Source organism: Pholis gunnellus (genome assembly GCF_910591455.1).
Source record: "Pholis gunnellus genome assembly, chromosome: 6".
NCBI lineage: Eukaryota > Metazoa > Chordata > Actinopteri > Perciformes > Pholidae > Pholis > Pholis gunnellus.
This window is the reverse complement of record NC_136532.1, coordinates 25,485,465-25,504,082: the sequence shown is the minus strand read 5'-3', so window position 1 is coordinate 25,504,082 and position 18,618 is coordinate 25,485,465. Positions and strand designations below refer to the sequence as shown.

Sequence of the window (18,618 nt, the reverse complement as noted above, 5' to 3'; positions counted from 1 at the left end):
TAAAAAAACCAAGACGGCATGAATATGGTGTTGCTACATTATTTTCTGAGAGCAGGAAGTTTGTCTGATATTCTGTCCTAACAGACGTTTGTTTACATCGTCTGCTGCGCTAAACAAAGTGAACGCTAACGCAACCAAATGAGAATAAATGTTGCAATGAAAGTGTTCGTGCGTGTTTGGAGGCTTGAGGTGTTTTGTAAACTGGGAGGCAGAAAGATTGTAATGAAATACGTCAGGTAATATATACACAGGTGTTTTCTGCAGTTACCGTCTAATAAAAGAATTGTTTGCTGTGCTCCCGCTGCAGGCCGGCAGCTGCTGCTGAAGGCGGTGAACCGGGTGTGGACGGAGCTGATGCACAGCAAGCGTCAGATGCTGGAGGACATATTCAAAGTGTCCCTGCCCTGCAACGACAGGGGCCACGTGGACATCGCCACGGCCCGGCCCGCCCTGGAGGAGCCGGCGCTGAAGAGCTGGCAGAACCACCTGGGTGAGGATTCTCTCTCTCTCACACACACACACACACACACACACACACACACACACACCGAGATATGAACCACACACATGAGCTGAGCCATGTCTGTGTTGCATTTGAGGTTTGCTGTTTTCCCCTTGTGGCCCCTCCAGGTTTACAGACCCTAGATCAGCTATTTGGGAGCTCCTCTTACTGAAGCCTCATCACTGCTGATGTGCTCTCTCTGTCTCTTGCTCGCTCCGTCTGAGTCGTACTTCTGCTGTGAATTACCACCAACTTCCTGCCAAAGTTGTGACTCGGTCTGCTGAACCAGACATTTTGGCAGCTCACCAGATGTTGGTCGAAGTGTTCTCTAAATATGCAAACATCTGGTCAAGTAATAACAGGTTTTGCAATATTTGTCCCCTAGATTTCGGTCTAACCGCCCTAAAAAAAAATAGTCCCTAGAATATAGAAACTCTTCTGTTTGTTTTGATATGTTTGTACTGCTGATACATTCAACATGATGTATTGATTTTGTCAGAATCTTAGCTCTGCTTTATCTCGCTTGAAAGCGAGTGTGATTGTTCAGATGGCTTAGTGGTTACATCTTTAAATTCACTCATGTGACCGGTTCTTTCTTTCTGTTTTTCTGCTGCTCAGTCCATGAGAAGAAGTGCATCAGTCGCGGCGAGGCGGTGGCGCCGGCGACCCAGTCCAAACTGTCCAGAGTCAGCAGCGGCTTCGGCCTCTCCAAGCTGACGGGCGTCCGCCGCAACAAGAGGGAGAACAGCATGAACAAGAACAGCCTGTCGGCTCAGGTACACACACACTGAAGCAGCTGACGCGGCATATAAAGTGTGTGTGTTTAGTCCGCTTTGATACAGTCTCGTATTTCTGATCAACAGGAGACTTTCCAGTGGATGTTCACGCACATCGCTGTGGTTCGAGACCTGGTGGCCATGCAGTACAAAGAATATCAGGAGGTACTGCGTGTCCGTCGTTACTCCAGGGATAGAATTAAAGTTACTGTGAGGAACTTTTAACTGATTATGAGACCGTCTCAGTTTAGTCCTGATCCTCTACATGACCTCCATCAGGAAACGAGACCATCAGAGAGAAGATGGTCTGTTTCTATCGAGTTATTTGATTTGTGACACCGGGTCGGATTCTGGTGAAATTAGATGAGATCATGCAGGTTCACCAGAAACTCCAGCGGGGCCTCCAGCAGAGACCGGTCCACCGTGGACAGACCCAGATCCTCCTGCAGAGACCGGTCCACCGTGGACAGACCCAGATCCTCCATCAGAGACCGGTCCACCGTGGACCGGTCTCTGATGGAGGATCTGGGGTCAGACTTTCAGACCCTGCTGCAGTAAAATTAAAGGTTTTCGAAAGAGTCAACACTAAATGAAAGTTCCTCGTAGTAACTTTAAGCAGATATAACTTATTTAATGTTTCCAAACACAGTTGCTGCACAAAGAAAATCAAGCTGGTTTATTGATGATTTATTACAGCACACTTACACACAGACAAACCAACAGATTAAGTAACGTACATTTTTCACCAGCTGGTCTGCTGGTCTTGTGACTGTACGTATGATTTATAGCAACGTTTTTAAAGCGACTCTTCCGTCCCTTCACCTCCCAGCGACAGCAGAACGCCCTCAAGTACGTGACCGAGGATTGGGCGTCCATCGAATACGAGCTGCTCCGTGAACGGGGCCTCTGGGGCCCGCCCATCGGTTCCCACCTGGACAAGTTTGTGCTGGAGATGACGGAGGGGCCGTGCCGGATGAGAAAGAAGATGGTCCGCAATGACATGTTCTACATCCACTACCCATTCATCCCCGAGTTGGAGCCAAGCACCAACTGCGCACAGGTATATTCAGCTTTACATCTCATGATCCCCTACAGTACTTTGAATGGATGTCTTCATCTGTAACTTCACCTTCTAAATATGTTAACAGTGGTTTTTCTATCTACATTGTAGTTGTTTAGCCGATGCCCTCGTTCAGGATAACTCGCAGTAAGAGTGAAAAAGGCGTTTCCAATAACTTCAGAATGTTGCAAAGTTCCCAACAAAATGTTCTGCTTACATCCTTAATTGTTGGTGTTTAGCCTTTTGAAAAACATTCTCACTGCTGCACGCCCCCCACACACACGTAAGTTAATATAACTAAATCAAGTTCATTTAATACAAAAAGACAGAAACTTGCTCAGTAGATTTGGATGTAGCAGCCGTGAGTTCATGTAATTCAGCACAAACGCTTCTAGGGAGAAGTTTCTGGCTCATCAAAGTATAATTAACTCCCAAAGTCCTCGAGGCTTAATCATAACACATCATTTAAACATGCTCGGGGAGTGTCTGACAAAGTCGCGCACTAGTGCACAACTTTGTGTACAACTTGTGTATTTCAGCTCAGCACTTGTGGCTTTCCCGCCTCGCTCAAAGTGTCAATATTTTCTGGATTTATGGAAAGTTGAGAATCATGGTACCAGATGGCGTTGCCCCCGGGCCTTTGCGGTGTTAATCTCTACAGCACAGACGTTACAAATAAGTCGTCATGGATCTTAAGTGACATTTCAAACCTCTTCTTCCTCCTCCTCCTCCTCCTCCTCCTCCTCCTCCTCACGTTCTCCAGCCCTCTCCTCCCCCTCTGGTGCCCCTGGTACCCTCGACCCTGGCTTGGGTCCTTGACCGAGCTCAGGTACCTCCCTGGAGCCCACAGGATATGAAATAAGCTCCCGTTGATGCGTGACGTGACTGCATGACCGTAACACAAACACGCTTTCAGAATGAGCGTGGCATTAATCAGGAAGCTGTGCTCTCTGTGAGTTTGACCGGTTCGAAAGCCTTTTTCTGCAGCGCGTGCAGAAAGAACTCCTGTTTGAAACTCACCCTGTGTGTCGTGTGCTGGCAGGAGGAGAGGTGTTTGTTGTGAATTGGGTTGCTTTGCTACGTTTTAAGGAACAGGAAATCTCTCTTGTGCTGTTGTTGAACGTCTTTGTTTTTCTGTGCGTTTGCATGTGAACGTGTTCTACATGAACACCGAGTTACCGGTGCTGCAGATGAGGCTGCTGGATTGGATCTCACGTTAGCAGAGCGAACGTCCTTGTGATCAAATAACCATTTCTTATGTCTTGTGCATGGAAGTGGTTGCACATCATCCCAGATCTTTCTGCTGTTAAGTCGATGTGATGTCTCTTAGTTACAGCTACAGATGATGAGGTAGCTTTCATGCATTTATTTGGTTATTTGCATTTAATACGCAGGCAAACCTTATTGAATATTATTATTATTATTAGGACTGTATAATGGCTAGAATCTGGTGTTCAGGGGTTATGACTCATTATATTGTGATACTGTAAGTAGGTAAAATAAGAAAATTAAGAAAATGTGAACAAAGATTTGTACATATACATGCAGTATACAGAGATTGTGTATATATTTGTTGTTTACCCAGAAGCCTCTCCGTTACCGGCGAGCCATCAGCTACGACAGTAAGGAGTACTACGTGCGATTGCTGTCTGGAAACCCTGGCATGTACCAGCACTCTGTGGAGCACAACACCGAAGGAGAAACCACACAGCATGAGCCCGAGCACGGAGAGGACACCATCGCAAGAGTCAAAGGTACGGACGCAACACCGGGGAAACACCTTGTTCCTACTCGGAGAGGTTCTTGGTTTGGCTTTGTATTCTGTCCTCTTGGTGTGCTGTGTCTTAACGCTCCGCTGTGCTCTGCAGGCCTGGTGAAGGCTCCTCTGAAGAGGTCTCGGTCCACAGCGGACGGGGCGGACGAGGACAGTCAGGAGCAGCTCCAGGAGCAGCTGCTGGAGTCGGGAGGCCCCGAGGAGGAGCAGAGGACGGACAACACGTCTCTGCTGCGCCTCCTGGAGGAGGGAGAGAAGGTCAGCGAGTCCGGACTGTTAAATCACGTTTCCTCAGGGCTCAAATCAGTCTCCAGTGTTACATACAGTACTTTTCTTTAAGTCATTATTTTGTATAATATATATCTGTTGTATAACCTTATTTACTGCACTTGCTGTTATTTTATATTTTCTTAGTATTTCTGTGAATTTTGTAGAATTAATTAGAGTTCATCGATGAGTACAAGCACTAACTTTGTATCAATAATGTTAATGTCGTAGCGCTATATATATATATATATATATATATATATATATATATATATATATATATATGTGCCGTCGGTTTTTCCAAAAGTGTGGAGAAAACTGCAGCATTGTTTGGAATATTTCGATTACTGTGTAGAAATGAATCCAAACTCTCCTGCAGCTTGTTTCAGAACGACACAAACTGACGAAGGATGAAAACATCACTTGCATGCCTCGTCTTTAGCAACAGGCCTTTACACTTAAAAGGTTAATTGGATGTTTAGTAGTGTGGTTGTAGTACTTGTAGTACCGTGTATTACTACAGTAGATGGAGTTTAGAGAAACAAGACAGGAGTACCAGCGAAGGAGCAGAGCAATGTGCTGCCGTGGACGTATGTTAGACACCTAAAGGCTTCAATACCAGTTTAAGTGTTCACTGTATTTAGAATATGTTCACCTCTTTACCTTGCTGTCAGACACAGGAGTTATTTCATCTGCCGCTGCTTCAATCGGTTAGTTTGTTAAAATCACAGAAGCTCTGTCTGACGACCACTGAGCAGCTCAGTCCTTTGCTGCTTTTCACCAGCAGTTACTGAGTAAACGTAAAGCACATCGTTCCCCTCTCGTTCATTCGTTAACAGATTTTTGCCCTGGGGGACTTTAAGCCAGTGACTATTTATGAGGAAACCCTCTTTCTCTTAGCTTTATGTAAGTAACGCTCTCTTGTTCCTCACATTCACCGCTCCAGATCCAGCACATGTACCGCTGTGCCCGGGTTCAGGGTCTGGACACCGGCGAGGGTCTGCTGCTGTTTGGGAAGGAGCACTTCTACGTCATCGACGGCTACACCATGACCGTCTCCAGGGAGATCAGGGACATCGACACGCTGCCCCCCAAGTAGGTCCAGGCTTCTGTATCCGTCACCTGGAGGAGAATCACCACTTCCACACCGGCGCTGCATTATTTATCCTGAGGCTGACACAGTTACCGTTCTTTCCCTCCCTGAATAACAAAATGACATCATGCCTCCCGGACGCTGCAGTGGGAGCTGCTGGAATGATGTCATGCTGCTGATAGAGCATGCGTCGTGAAACTCAGCAGAGATGTGACATATTTATCTTTTTATAGGAAACTCGCTCCGTCTGTTCCCTTTTGAGACACAACGTGAAAACAGCTGCAGCTGTGATTTCATTGTGTCACCCTCTGGTGTTAAACTGAGTCTAAACATGGCGTCTACGGGGAATTATTAGTCCATTCATAGTAATGATGGACATTTTTAGAATCAATTAATTGCAACGTGTGTGAGGAAATAAACCCTTTTTGTTGACACAAGTGCTTTCTAGGTGAAACGTAATGTCGGCCGTTGATAAAGTCCTCGCTCTCTGTCGTCCGTGTCCAGTTTGCACGAGGCCATCATCCCCAGAGGAGCGAGACAAGGACAGAGTCAGCTGAAGAGAACCTGCAGCATCTTCGCCTACGAGGACATCAAGGAAGTGCACAAGAGACGCTACCTGCTGCAGGTCAGCATGCACATGTCACACTATATATATATATATATACACACACAATACATGTTTTTGTGTCATAGTGACTAACAGGTATACAACAGTTATTCACATTGGTTTAGTATTTTGGGAGAACGCTGCAGACGGCAGCAGCTAAAATAATTTGTTGTTCTCAAAAAACATGGAAATAGAGTCCAGGTTGAAAGACACCAAAGTTACCTCTTCCTTTTCTTCGTGTTTAACTCAGCATTAAATGTCGTGTATGTCGTCGTCTTTCAGCCCATGGCGGTGGAAGTCTTCTCAGCAGATGGGAGGAACTACTTGTTGGCCTTCCAGAAAGGAGTCCGCAACAAAGTTTACCAAAGGTACTGAACACAAACACGGAGGTTGGACCGCTGCTCCATTTCAGCAGTCTACTGAAGGCAAAATGTTAATTTAATAGAAAAAGACTGAATTCTTTTAGCTTTGTTGAAGGATTTTTCTTTACATTCGGTGCTGCCCTAGAGAGATTACAAAGCTCTCATAAAGCATCATGTCACTACAATAACAGACCAGTATTGTCATATAGATCATCGTGTGAAGATCTGGACTTCAGGGGACGAGCGGGGAGGGTTCACTCTTTCAAAGGAACAGTAATAACGCAGCTGTCCTCAGCTTTTCATCGTCTCTTATATGCTGCAAACAAATGCCGAGAGGAAATTGATTTAGAAAATCCATAAAATTGCGGCCGTAAACAAAAAGAAAGTCAGATAGAAGTGTCGTTTTTTTTATTCTGTTATTAATTCCTTGCAGGTTCTTGGCGGTGGTGCCTTCACTGGCTGACAGCTCGGAGTCGGTTTCAGGCCAGAGGCCCAACACCAGCGTGGAACAAGGGTAACGCCTCCTCTATGCTTCATCCAGCACAGACATGAACGTTTTTAACTCCACCGGGTTCTCTGGGGAATGTTTCACCATTTCAGGAGGTTGTGAGATGATTTATGGGATGTGCGAGTACATATTTAGTAACTTGTGTTTAATTGTATCTCCCTAAATAATGGATGTGGGCCGCTGTAGTGATTAATCTATGAATGACCTAGAAAAGAGAGGATACTGATGTGTTTTAAACCTCCTCTCCGTCCTGGTGTTGGTCAGATCCGGGCTCCTCAGCACGCTGGTCGGGGAAAAGTCAGTGACTCAGAGATGGGAGGTAAGAACCTCGACTCGCTGCTCTTCGGTTAAACAACTCAAAGTATAGAAGTGTCATTCTTTAAGCTCCTGTGAGCCTCACTGATGTGTTTATTCCACCCGCGTTCCAGAGAGGAGAGATCAGTAACTTCCAGTACCTGATGCACCTGAACACGTTGGCAGGTCGGTCCTACAACGACCTGATGCAGTACCCCGTCTTCCCCTGGATCCTGGCCGACTTCGACTCAGAGGTGACCGCGGGGGTTTTTCGAGACGACGCGATAAGAACACGATGTCTGTTCCCCGTAACAATCCTGTTTCTGTCACGTTTGTTCACCAGGAACTGGACCTGAGCAACCCCAAGACGTTCCGTAACCTCGCCAAGCCGATGGGCGCTCAGACCGACGACAGACTGACGCAGTACAAGAAGAGGTACAAGGACTGGGAGGACCCCACCGGTAAGATCTCATTTAACAGGATCGAGTCCTTTTATTGTTATTATGTCTAAGTTAAAATAGACACGGAGTTAAGAAAAAAAGATCCAGCTAACCGGCTAGCTCTTACTTCATGCTAGTCACACTCAAAACTTCAAACTACACAACAGCCAGAACCAAATGTACCACTTGACTGCACTCTACATGTTGTCATAGGCCAGTTTAAGTGGACGTGTTGTTTTCTGTTCCCACCAGGTGAAACCCCAGCGTACCACTACGGCACCCACTACTCATCCGCCATGATCATAGCCTCTTATCTGGTCCGGATGGAGCCCTTCACACAGATCTTCCTCCGACTTCAGGTTAGATCTGAACTCTCTTTAGCCTCCCTGAATCCACATTTTCCTTCACTGGTCAGGACGTTTCTGAAATGCCATACAAACCAGAAGGGTGTGTTTTTAGACCGAAAACACAGGAGGAGAAACAAATATCTGCTAATGCTCCGAAGTGTCTGGACTTAATGTGAAACTGTGCGTCTTGTGTGGTTACCAGGGAGGTCACTTCGACCTGGCTGACAGGATGTTCCACAGTGTGCGTGAAGCCTGGCTCTCTGCCTCCAAACACAACATGGCCGACGTCAAGGAGCTCATCCCCGAGTTCTTCTACCTGCCCGAGTTCTTGCTCAACGCCAACAACTTCGACCTGGGTCAGTATCGGGATGCACGAGTCAATCTGAGCGCATGAACATTAATATAATCATATTAATGTTCTGCCCTCTGTTGTTGGATCTACCAGGCGCCAAGCAGAACGGCACCAAGCTGGGCGACGTCATCCTGCCGCCCTGGGCCAAGGGCGACCCCCGGGAGTTCATCAGAGTCCACCGAGACGTAAGAATTGAACCCAACTTGTGACATTTTAGGTCTGATTGTCAGCGAGTACACGTTTAACCTCTTTGTCTGGCTGCAGGCGTTGGAGTGCGACTACGTGTCGGCCCACCTCCACGAATGGATCGACCTGATCTTCGGGTACAAGCAGCAGGGCCCGCCGGCCGTGGAGGCGGTCAACGTCTTCCACCACCTGTTCTACGAGGGCCAGGTGGACATCTACAACATCAACGACCCGCTCAAAGAGACGGCCACCATCGGCTTCATCAACAACTTCGGGCAAATCCCCAAACAGGTCAGACACTGGCTGGTGATGGCCGCCACTAATGCTGATATCTTAAACCTCCAGGCTAGTTTAAAGGGATAGTCCGGATTTGTTGAAGTGGGGTTGAACGCCTTACCTGACCTTCAGACAGCCCTGAGGCCTTTTATCTATGCTCCCAACGCTGCCAGACTGCTTTGACTACCGCTGCATCCATCGGTAGACCAGCAACTCTCGTGTTCAGCAAGATACAATTGCTGTTTTTGTCAACGGAGTCCTGTCTGTTTCTCTTAAATCATCTACTGTCTGCCTCTTCTTCATCAACCAACATGCTTCTTCCTGACATTTTGCCCAATGAAGACCTGGTTGTCTCCAAACATTACGTTTCTGGAGCTTTAATCCACTGTGAGGGATGCTCTGCATTTTTCCCTGAGTGGACAAACTTACCTTCCACAGCCAAAATGTTTTAGCATCCGGCTATTGGTCGATGTCAAAGTCCTTTTCTGTCCTCGCTGACTGTTGATGTGTTTGTGTGTCTCAGCTGTTTAAGAAGCCCCATCCTCCTAAACGGGTACGCGGTAAAGCCAACGGTGATGTAGCGAGCGTTCCTCCGAGCTCCAACAGCGACAAGATCTTCTTCCATCACCTGGACAATCTCAGACCTTCTCTAGCACCCGTTAAAGGTACAAGTACACTTACTCTCTGTCCTTTTGTGCTAAATCCATTGCAGTCTTAAGTACCAGTTAAGCCCCAACCATGAAACCCTAACGGGCGCCACACTCTGCACGTTAGACGGCGCAAGACTCCCTTTAGACTCACATAGTTCTTTGTGTCTCCAGAGCTGAAGGAGCCCGTGGGACAGATCATGTGCACCGACAAGGGCATACTCGCGGTGGAGCAAAACAAGGTTCTGGTTCCCCCCACCTGGAGCAAGACCTTCGCCTGGGGCTACGCCGACCTCAGCTGCCGTCTGGCTAACTACGAATCTGACAAGGTAACAGTTAATAAAACAGAAACGCACGTATAGTATTTGTGTTAACTTGCTCCTCCTCCAGAGTTACTTGTAATTAAACGGTCTAGATTTTAAGAGAGACTGAAACATGGACTCCTGTAGGTTTCCTTCATTATTTCACCTTGACGTTGAGAAGTGAATGTGAGAAATGGTTAAAGACAATGTTTCCCCCTGCTGGTGCTTGAATAAAAATGCACTTGCAGTTTTCAAATCAGGTGTTTTATAAATCATTCAGTCTCATTTGAACACAGAGATCTCTGGTTCTCGTGATCGTGGATTTATTCCCGTTCTCTCACTACAATTGTAAATCTTCTCAGAACTTCCTAAAGCCTGAATATAGCAGAGAAAGCCGGCTTCGTGTGCGTTAATCAGGGGGAACGAGTTGTTGAGATGCAGACGAAGTTGATGTCCTAAACTTTCATTTCTGCACCTCTTGACACCGACCTCCAACCCTGGATGCTGCCTCAGGCGTTGGTGGTGTACGAGTGTCTGTCAGAGTGGGGTCAGATCCTCTGTGCCATCTGTCCGAACCTGAAGCTGGTCATCACCGGCGGCACCACCAGCACCGCCATCTGTGTGTGGGAGACGGGAACCTCCAAGGAGAGGGCCAAGTCCCTGACGCTCAAACAGGTAAACTTAAAAACACACGGTAGTGTCAGTTTTAAAGTATTGAACACAGTTGAGTCCGATCTCATGTCCTTGTCCCCCGGCTGTTTCCTCGTAGGCGTTACTGGGCCACACGGACGCCGTGACGTGTCTGACGGCGTCGTCGGCGTACCACATCGTTGTCAGCGGCTCGCGGGATCGAACCTGCATCATCTGGGACCTCAACAAGCTTTCCTTCGTCACGCAGCTCAGGGGACACCGAGCGCCGGTCTCCGCTCTGTGCATCAACGAGCTGACGGTGAGCTCACCGTTCTAATATGAGCCGAGGAGTCACAGAAAGCGTAGTATGTGATTCACAACAGCTGTTGAGCTGATAAACAAACATGTGGTGTGTGTGTGTGTGCAGGGGGACATTGTGTCCTGTGCAGGAACCTACATCCACGTGTGGAGCATCAACGGCAGCCCCATCGCCAGCGCCAACACCTTCACGGGACGCAGCCAGCAGATCCTGTGCTGCTGCGTGTCGGAGATGAACGAGTGGGACACGCAGAACGTCATCGTCACCGGGCACTCGGACGGCGTGGTCCGGGTAACTGTGCCTTCTTAAGTCTTACAGAATATATATATATATCACACTGACATGTGTGTCGGTCTTCTTAAAAACAAGAATGTAACAATTCAGAGCTCTGAATAGCGCTGCAGGATCTTTGTTGTTATCACTGTTCCTGCCACGTTAAAGAGAAAGTCTGTCTACACCCGTTATGGAGGAGCTCAACTTAACGTCTGCTCTTTTTAATTGTCCCGTGTGACTTCAGTCGCTTTCACAAGCCGACGTTTAGTCCGTTTTAATCGAACTCTGGCGCGGTTCGTTCGGGCGGTTATGAACACAGTTCCCCAGCGACTGCAGTGAGAACGTGATCCGGCCTAAATGCAGGAAGTGAAGCAAATGTGCAGGTATTTGTCTGGATGGACACAAGTTACCGTGGGAACATACAGAAGATGCTAAATAAAGTCCACAGAAATAGTGACGATTATTAAGTGATTAGAGATAAACAGTCGATCAGTGCAGACTGAAAAGCGTACGTCCGGCTGCTTCGTACAAAGTGAGTTCAAACTAAATAGAAAACAAACCAAAAGACTGTGGCTTGTGAAAGCGCTCTTAGTTTAACCAAACTATGTGAAATCAAACCTGTCTTTAAATATTTCTTGTAGTTTTGGAGAATGGAGTTCCTCCAAGTCCCAGAAACCCCTGCTCCAGAGCCGGTAGAGCCAGATGTGCCTGACTGCTGTGGTGAGGAGAAGATCGGTGAGTCCTGATGAATGAATGAATAAACTGATTAGAAGCTTCTGGATGAAGTGACGGTTAAACTGATGTTTTTGTCCATGTCTCAAAACAATCTGCTTATATTTGATTTAAGTATTTGCATAATAAACTCACTATGTAAATGTAAAAACTAAGTTTTTGTTGGCGTCACAGAGGGCGGCGAGAATCACAACGGCGATGAGGACAGCAGCGAGTCGGAGGGAGACGAGCCCAGTCCGAGTCAGGAGCCCAAAGCTCCACGCAACCCGTCGACGGGTGGAGGCAGCCAACCGGGCAGCGCCGTCCACAGACCCAGAGGTACGCAAACAAGCGCTCCTCTTACCAGCACGGACGGTCTGTGGTTGAGCTGAGTGCTGTGCTCACAGTAAAATACACCGAGCACAAGCGGGGAGAGCAGCAAATAACACGCAGAAACGACTGAAAAACACTGACGCGGATTCATTTAACTCGCCATGTTTTTGAATCTCAGCTGAATTCGTCCGACATTATACAAAGTTTCACATAAACAATCTTTTTTAACTGTCATCAATTTGTTTTTACCATGTAAAGTGCCTTTGAGCACCTTTTTAAACACTAAACACTTTTTAAAATCACTTTCTGTTCATTTGAATGTGTCTTGTACATAGAAATAGGAGTAAAACAGACATTGATTCCGTTTTAATATCACTAATACAAAAGAAAATTCGGATTGTTGTCTTACCCTAACCCTAACCCTATTTACCACATATTTAGTTTACTGAACCGTAACCCACGCTAACGTTCCCTCTCAGGTCCCTCAGCACGAACCGGAGCTTCGTGGTCGATGGACAGCAGCTCTGACGACTCCCACCGCTGGTCGGACAACCTCAGCATCGACGAGAAGGACGGCTTCGTGTTCGTCAACTACTCCGAGGGGCAAACTAAGGTCCCTCACCACCACCACCACCCCCACCACCACCACCCTCACCACCACCCGGCTCACCCAGGCCAGGGCTCGGTGCCACAGCCCTCCACCATGGACGCACGGACGTACAACCAGCTCAGGGCCGGTGGGTGTCCAGTGATTGAACATGTTGTTGTTGTTGTTGTTTTTTTATCTCTAAAGTCAGTGAAGGAACGAGGGTTCTCCTCTGATCAGAGAAGAAAACCAAAACTTAAAAAGTACGCTGATCACCGCGTTGACGTGTTTTATTTCTGTCCACAGGCTACAGATGGGAGCGCCAGCTGGTCTTCCGGAGCAAACTCACCATGCACACGGCGTTCGATCGCAAGGACAACGCTCAACCGGCCGAGATCACATCGCTCGCCATCTCCAAGTAAGAGAGCAGCGCGACAAAGACGAATTCTTTACTGTTGTAGATTTGTAATTGTTTTTATTGGTGTGGAGAGCTTCTTCTACACTATCGAACACAAACCTCTTAGAAAAGTCATTCTCCTCCTCTGTGACGCCGTCTCCTCAGGGACCACAGTAAGATCCTGGTGGGCGACGGTCGCGGTCGGGTCTTCAGCTGGTCGGTGAGCGACCAGCCGGGCCGTTCGGCGGCCGACCACTGGGTGAAGGACGAGGTGGTGGACAGCTGCTCCGCCTGCACGGTCCGATTCTCCCTCACCGAGCGGAGACACCACTGCAGGAACTGCGGCCAGCTCTTCTGCCAAAAGTGAGTCGTTTACAGCAGCACAGTGCGCTTTGCTGCCTCCTTCTACTAAAAATGTCACTTACTGAGGAAGCCACATGCGTCTGATCATTATTTCAGTCATTCTTTTGAGAAGATTTCTAATTTCCTTTAAGTACTAAGTCATTTTCTATCATTTTGATTTCTCATTATTATGAGGTACTGAGTCGTTATTATGAGGTACTGAGTCGTTATTATGAGGTACTGAGTCGTTATTATGAGGTACTATGTCATCATTATGAGGTAGTAAGTCATTATTATGAGGTACTGAGTCGTTATTATGAGGTACTGAGTCGTTATTATGAGGTACTGAGTCGTTATTATGAGGTACTGAGTCGTTATTATGAGGTACTAAGTCATTATTATGAGGTACTGAGTCGTTATGAGGTACTGAGTCGTTATTATGAGGTACTGAGTCGTTATTATGAGGTACTATGTCATCATTATGAGGTAGTAAGTCATTATTATGAGGTACTGAGTCGTTATTATGAGGTACTAAGTCATTATTATGAGGTACTGAGTCGTTATGAGGTACTGAGTCGTTATTATGAGGTACTGAGTCGTTATTATGAGGTACTATGTCATCATTATGAGGTAGTAAGTCATTATTATGAGGTACTGAGTCGTTATTATGAGGTATTAAGTCATTATTATGAGGTACTGAGTCGTTATGAGGTACTGAGTCGTTATTATGAGGTACTGAGTCGTTATTATGAGGTACTGAGTCGTTATTATGAGGTACTGAGTCGTTATGAGAATGTTGATCTTTAAAATGACATACAGGATCTTTTTAGTTTTTTCTCATCACGTTGTCAGAAATGTGCTTCCATACCTGTGACAACCTGAATTTCGTACCTAAACCGACGCCTCGTCTCTCCTTGTTCTGCAGGTGCAGTCGCTTCCAATCAGAGATCAAAAGGCTGAAGATCTCGTCGCCGGTGCGCGTTTGTCAGAACTGTTACTACAACCTTCAACATGAGCGGAGCTCCGAGGACGGCTGCAGAAACTGAAGAAACACGCCGACCTGGGGAGCATTTCCTTGTTCCCGACCCCCCCCCCCCCCCCCCCACTACCCCCAATATCCTGTCGTACGTCCAGTAAACACATGAACTGTAACACACTGACAGACTGTCTCAGCGGAGGAGGTGGGAGAGAGAAAAAAACGAGGAACTGTTGAAAGGAAATGTATAAAAATAAAAAAAAATAAAAACCTCAATCACCACTTTTACCACCTGCACTCACCCGGAGGAGAGAGAAAAGAAAGCGAGAACACCGTCGTCGCCGCGGCACGCTTCAATCAATCACCCGCTATCTGTTGCTTTGAGATCCAGAACAGGAAGAGCTCCTTCCTACTCTCACCACATAACAAACTTGTTAATATTGTAAATACTTACCATGGCCTTTTTCATTTTACGAGGAACAAACACAGAACAAAAAAAAAAATATGAATACGGAAAAAGTAATTGTGTGTAACATAGCGATGTGACTAACCACTCCTGGCTTTAAGAGAACAAACTAGAATGGATTGTGTGTGTGTGTGTGTGTGTGTGTGTGTGTGTGGGGTCACGAGTCACGGCGAGTCCAGAGGAAGGGATTTATGAATGTCAATAATTAATGTCCGTGGGTCGACTTTACTCGTGGGTCTAGTTATGCAAAATGACTTCTTTTCTTTTTCATTTCCTGATCATTTTGTTGTTGTTTACAAAGTTTATTGCCCACAGCGTCACGCCATCGCCGTCACAGAGAGATTTATGATCAGATTGTTGTTTTGCCAAAATGTTTTTTTAATGTATCAATTATGATTACTTTCTTTTTTCTTTATCGATTCTGTCCTTTATATGAATTCCCATTTTGGAGATTTCTGTTGTTGCTGCTGTCTGAAGACTGGACACGTTATCATTCTAGATTTTATTTGAATTGTATTTTTAAACCATATCGCTCCGTTTATTTCAAGATGTTCTGTTTTGAGAGAGAGAAGCCATCATGGGTTCATCGTTACTTCATGTTTGTTTTCCAGCATCAATGCACACTAAAAAGGGACTCTTTGTGTATATTTGATTTCCTTGTTGGTTTCTATTCAGATGTGTCGCCTGCAGACCTTCAGTCCGATCCTTTTATTATTTTAATATTTCATTGTGATCCTCCACACACTTCATCCTCTGTCTGCAGGAGCAGCAGCTTTAAGGAAGAAGTTATCAGAGACACGGGAGAAGATGTAAATAATCATTTGAACCGTTTATTCACACTTTATGAAATTCCCTCAAGCAGGACATCGTAGCATTAAATGTGATTCGTGGTTTTCGCTCATTTATGGACGTAATGTCTGAATCGAGTCAATCAGACTTGAATTTGACATTTTAGTTTCGTTATCTGGAGTTTAATTGGCTAAAGATGTATTTTGTTGAAGTTTTTTTGGTGAGATGACACTGTTGTCTTTTTTGGGGAACAAAAATAATTACGGAAATATTTGTGGATAAATTGATGAGGTTACAGTTGTGCCAAAAATCTGATTGCGCACATTAATCAACGTGCACCGTTTCTCACTTGTTAAGGCTCGTTGTTGTGAGACCACCTGGTTATTATTCCTGCTGTTGAGTCACAGACTGTTCATTATAGTCATAAATAAATTCATATTAGAACAGACAAAAGAGAGAAAAAAAACAGAAATCCATTATTAAATCATTTTGTAGTCGGGGGAACTAAAAGCAACACTAATTGTGATGGACAGGAACAGTAAAGACACAATAACACAACGAAGCAAATACAGAAAGACATATTCAACGTTTATCTGTGAGATCAGCATCTTTCAAATTATGATTGGATAAGTTTTTTGTTAAATGTCTTTTCACCAAAGTACGTAATATTCAAATTCGAGCACAAATGTAACCTTGTGTGTCCGATTTCCTGTCAAATATTAAAGGACAGTAAAACTCCGATCATTTAAACTCGCCAGTGAAATACGCAGTGAGATCTACAAGCGGTATGCAGCGCGTTCGTTTTGATTGACCTCCATACCGGGCGGCCATGTTGACTCGTTAATGTCTGAGGCGTTTCATAGGTTTCAACGGGACTAACACAACAGTTTTGTTGATAATTCATAATTTATCACCTTAAAACATGTGTTTTATTCTGCTGCTGCAACAGCTGGACATTAAGAAAGTGTTTTTTAATGTAAAGTCTGCACATGTTTTCTTTGCCCTCTCTCGTCACACATGCGTTGATGTTTTGTTGGTGGTTCTGTGGACAACTATTCAAGTGCTGCTTCCTTTCTTTCTTTCTTTCTTTCCCAGAGAGAACTGGTTTCTTTTTGTCTCCCACTGCTCTGCACAGAGTCCCAAACATGTAAACGAATAGAAAACACTTAAATATTCACCCCCATGTTATAATAATATGCACTCTTGTCGTTGCCCTTATATCATTCTGCGTTTACGTATTGTAACTGAGCGTGCAATCATGCCATCAAACTGAAAAGGAGTCGTCTTCTGTCAATCGAGAGCTCTTTTTGCACCTTCACGTGTTCAAAAGAGTCGAGAGGAATCGCAGGATTTTATCGAATGCAGATTTACGTTGTCATTTTAACAGAAAGGTGCATTTCACTGCGGATAAATGAACTGTACAAAGTATTTATGCAATTATAACTGGTTTTAGATTTATTTTTTTCATGATTATTGCGATTTCAGCAAGTTGTGTTACTTGTTGCATGTCTATTAACACAGCTGACTTTCTGTGTCAGTGCATTGTACATGTTCTCAGCGTTATTTTATTCGTTGGTTTTTATTCTTTTTGTTTTTTTCCGGGGAGGCAAAAAACTATCAACCGAGCGGTTTGTGTACAGAGCCGGAGATCGTGTCCCCAACTCTGGGTGGACTTTTGTATTCTTTATGGGAAGATTAAAGACAAACGATGAAGAAGAAGAAGAAGAAGATGTTGGATTGATCTCGGTGGTCTTGTATTAGACTGCATTACTACAGTATCTGGTGTGCAATCTGTGGTAGATGAATGTTCCTTGTATATTTGTGTTCACTACACCCTACAAGAGTGAAAAAAACAAACAGTAGAGTAACCCCCCCCCCCCCTTACAGAAACAAAATGTTACAATAATGCAATAGATCTGGTACTTATTCTTTTTAATTTCATTTCAATAAATAATTGCTGTTTACCACCAAATAACTGACTCACTCATTTTATTTTGGGGCAAGTTGTCTTCAGGACATGAATATGTTGATTAACATTCACACACATTCATACGCTGATGGTGGGGCCATGCCCACCATCAGGACTAACTAACATTCACACACATTCATACGCTGATGGAGGGGCCGTGCCCACCATCAGGACTAACTAACATTCACACACATTCATACGCTGATGGAGGAGCCGTGCCCACCATCAGGACTAACTAACATTCACACACATTCATACGCTGATGGAGGAGCCGTGCCCACCATCAGGACTAACTAACATTCACACACATTCATACGCTGATGGAGGAGCCGTGCCCACCATCAGGACTAACTAACATTCACACATAATAAAACAAAATATAATCAACAAATAAATTAGGATGTTTCATTTAGATAAGCCTTTATTGATCCTGGGGGGAAATTCACAAGCATATATATATATTTCATATATTTATATGCCACTTCTTACTCATGCAAGTTTTTGAATGGACGACTTTTAGTTGTAACGGACACTACACTGTGATATAACTGCTTTGTACTTCCATTAATGAATGTAGTGGAGTCAAAGTATAAAGCAAGTACTTGTAACCTTAAAATTGTACTTAAGTAACATACTCAAGCAAATGTATTTAATAGAGTTACTAAGTTTCAACCACTGATGCATTTTATTCAACTATACTTCTAGATTTATTTTAGACATTTTTAAATACTAACATTTAAAATCTACCCAACTTATTGTTTGTATTTTGATTGTATTTTACCTTTTGTACGTCTCACTCGTACTTCATATTTATTTATGGCACATTATCCAAAATCCTAAATAAACTCCAGATAGACAGACAGACAGACTTTATTAATCCCACAAGGGGAAATTTGTTCGCTACAGCAGCAATTATGATACAGGTAAGCAATCAAAGGAACAGACTAAAATATACAAAATATTGTGTATAAAAATGAACAATATATACAATAAAAGAAATGCACAATATATACAATGACATAAAATAAAATGAA

The 18,618-nt window shown here is 44.8% G+C and overlaps 1 protein-coding gene across 4 annotated transcripts in view; it reads left to right on the top strand.

The window, feature by feature from the left end:
• Positions 1 to 17,578, top strand: part of wdfy3 (WD repeat and FYVE domain containing 3) — an 88,926-nt gene extending 71,348 nt beyond the window's left edge. For 2 of the 4 annotated variants that reach the window (XM_079161250.1, XM_079161249.1), the window contains exons 39-67: positions 308 to 490; positions 1,121 to 1,278; positions 1,366 to 1,443; positions 2,108 to 2,338; positions 3,102 to 3,167; positions 3,924 to 4,092; positions 4,207 to 4,370; positions 5,326 to 5,474; positions 5,977 to 6,097; positions 6,362 to 6,447; positions 6,875 to 6,955; positions 7,214 to 7,268; positions 7,378 to 7,497; positions 7,587 to 7,704; positions 7,936 to 8,042; positions 8,233 to 8,386; positions 8,476 to 8,567; positions 8,647 to 8,859; positions 9,368 to 9,509; positions 9,666 to 9,820; positions 10,307 to 10,468; positions 10,563 to 10,742; positions 10,851 to 11,033; positions 11,657 to 11,750; positions 11,922 to 12,065; positions 12,539 to 12,796; positions 12,952 to 13,063; positions 13,208 to 13,405; positions 14,310 to 17,578. In XM_079161250.1, coding sequence (XP_079017376.1) covers positions 308 to 490; positions 1,121 to 1,278; positions 1,366 to 1,443; positions 2,108 to 2,338; positions 3,102 to 3,167; positions 3,924 to 4,092; positions 4,207 to 4,370; positions 5,326 to 5,474; positions 5,977 to 6,097; positions 6,362 to 6,447; positions 6,875 to 6,955; positions 7,214 to 7,268; positions 7,378 to 7,497; positions 7,587 to 7,704; positions 7,936 to 8,042; positions 8,233 to 8,386; positions 8,476 to 8,567; positions 8,647 to 8,859; positions 9,368 to 9,509; positions 9,666 to 9,820; positions 10,307 to 10,468; positions 10,563 to 10,742; positions 10,851 to 11,033; positions 11,657 to 11,750; positions 11,922 to 12,065; positions 12,539 to 12,796; positions 12,952 to 13,063; positions 13,208 to 13,405; positions 14,310 to 14,430 — 4,094 coding nt within the window. In that variant the 3' untranslated portion in view covers positions 14,431 to 17,578. The remainder of the gene's footprint in view (positions 1 to 307; positions 491 to 1,120; positions 1,279 to 1,365; positions 1,444 to 2,107; positions 2,339 to 3,101; positions 3,168 to 3,923; positions 4,093 to 4,206; positions 4,371 to 5,325; positions 5,475 to 5,976; positions 6,098 to 6,361; positions 6,448 to 6,874; positions 6,956 to 7,213; positions 7,269 to 7,377; positions 7,498 to 7,586; positions 7,705 to 7,935; positions 8,043 to 8,232; positions 8,387 to 8,475; positions 8,568 to 8,646; positions 8,860 to 9,367; positions 9,510 to 9,665; positions 9,821 to 10,306; positions 10,469 to 10,562; positions 10,743 to 10,850; positions 11,034 to 11,656; positions 11,751 to 11,921; positions 12,066 to 12,538; positions 12,797 to 12,951; positions 13,064 to 13,207; positions 13,406 to 14,309) is intronic. The other 2 variants (XM_079161252.1, XM_079161251.1) reach the window with 1 other exon arrangement.
• The last annotated feature ends 1,040 nt before the right edge of the window (positions 17,579 to 18,618 follow it).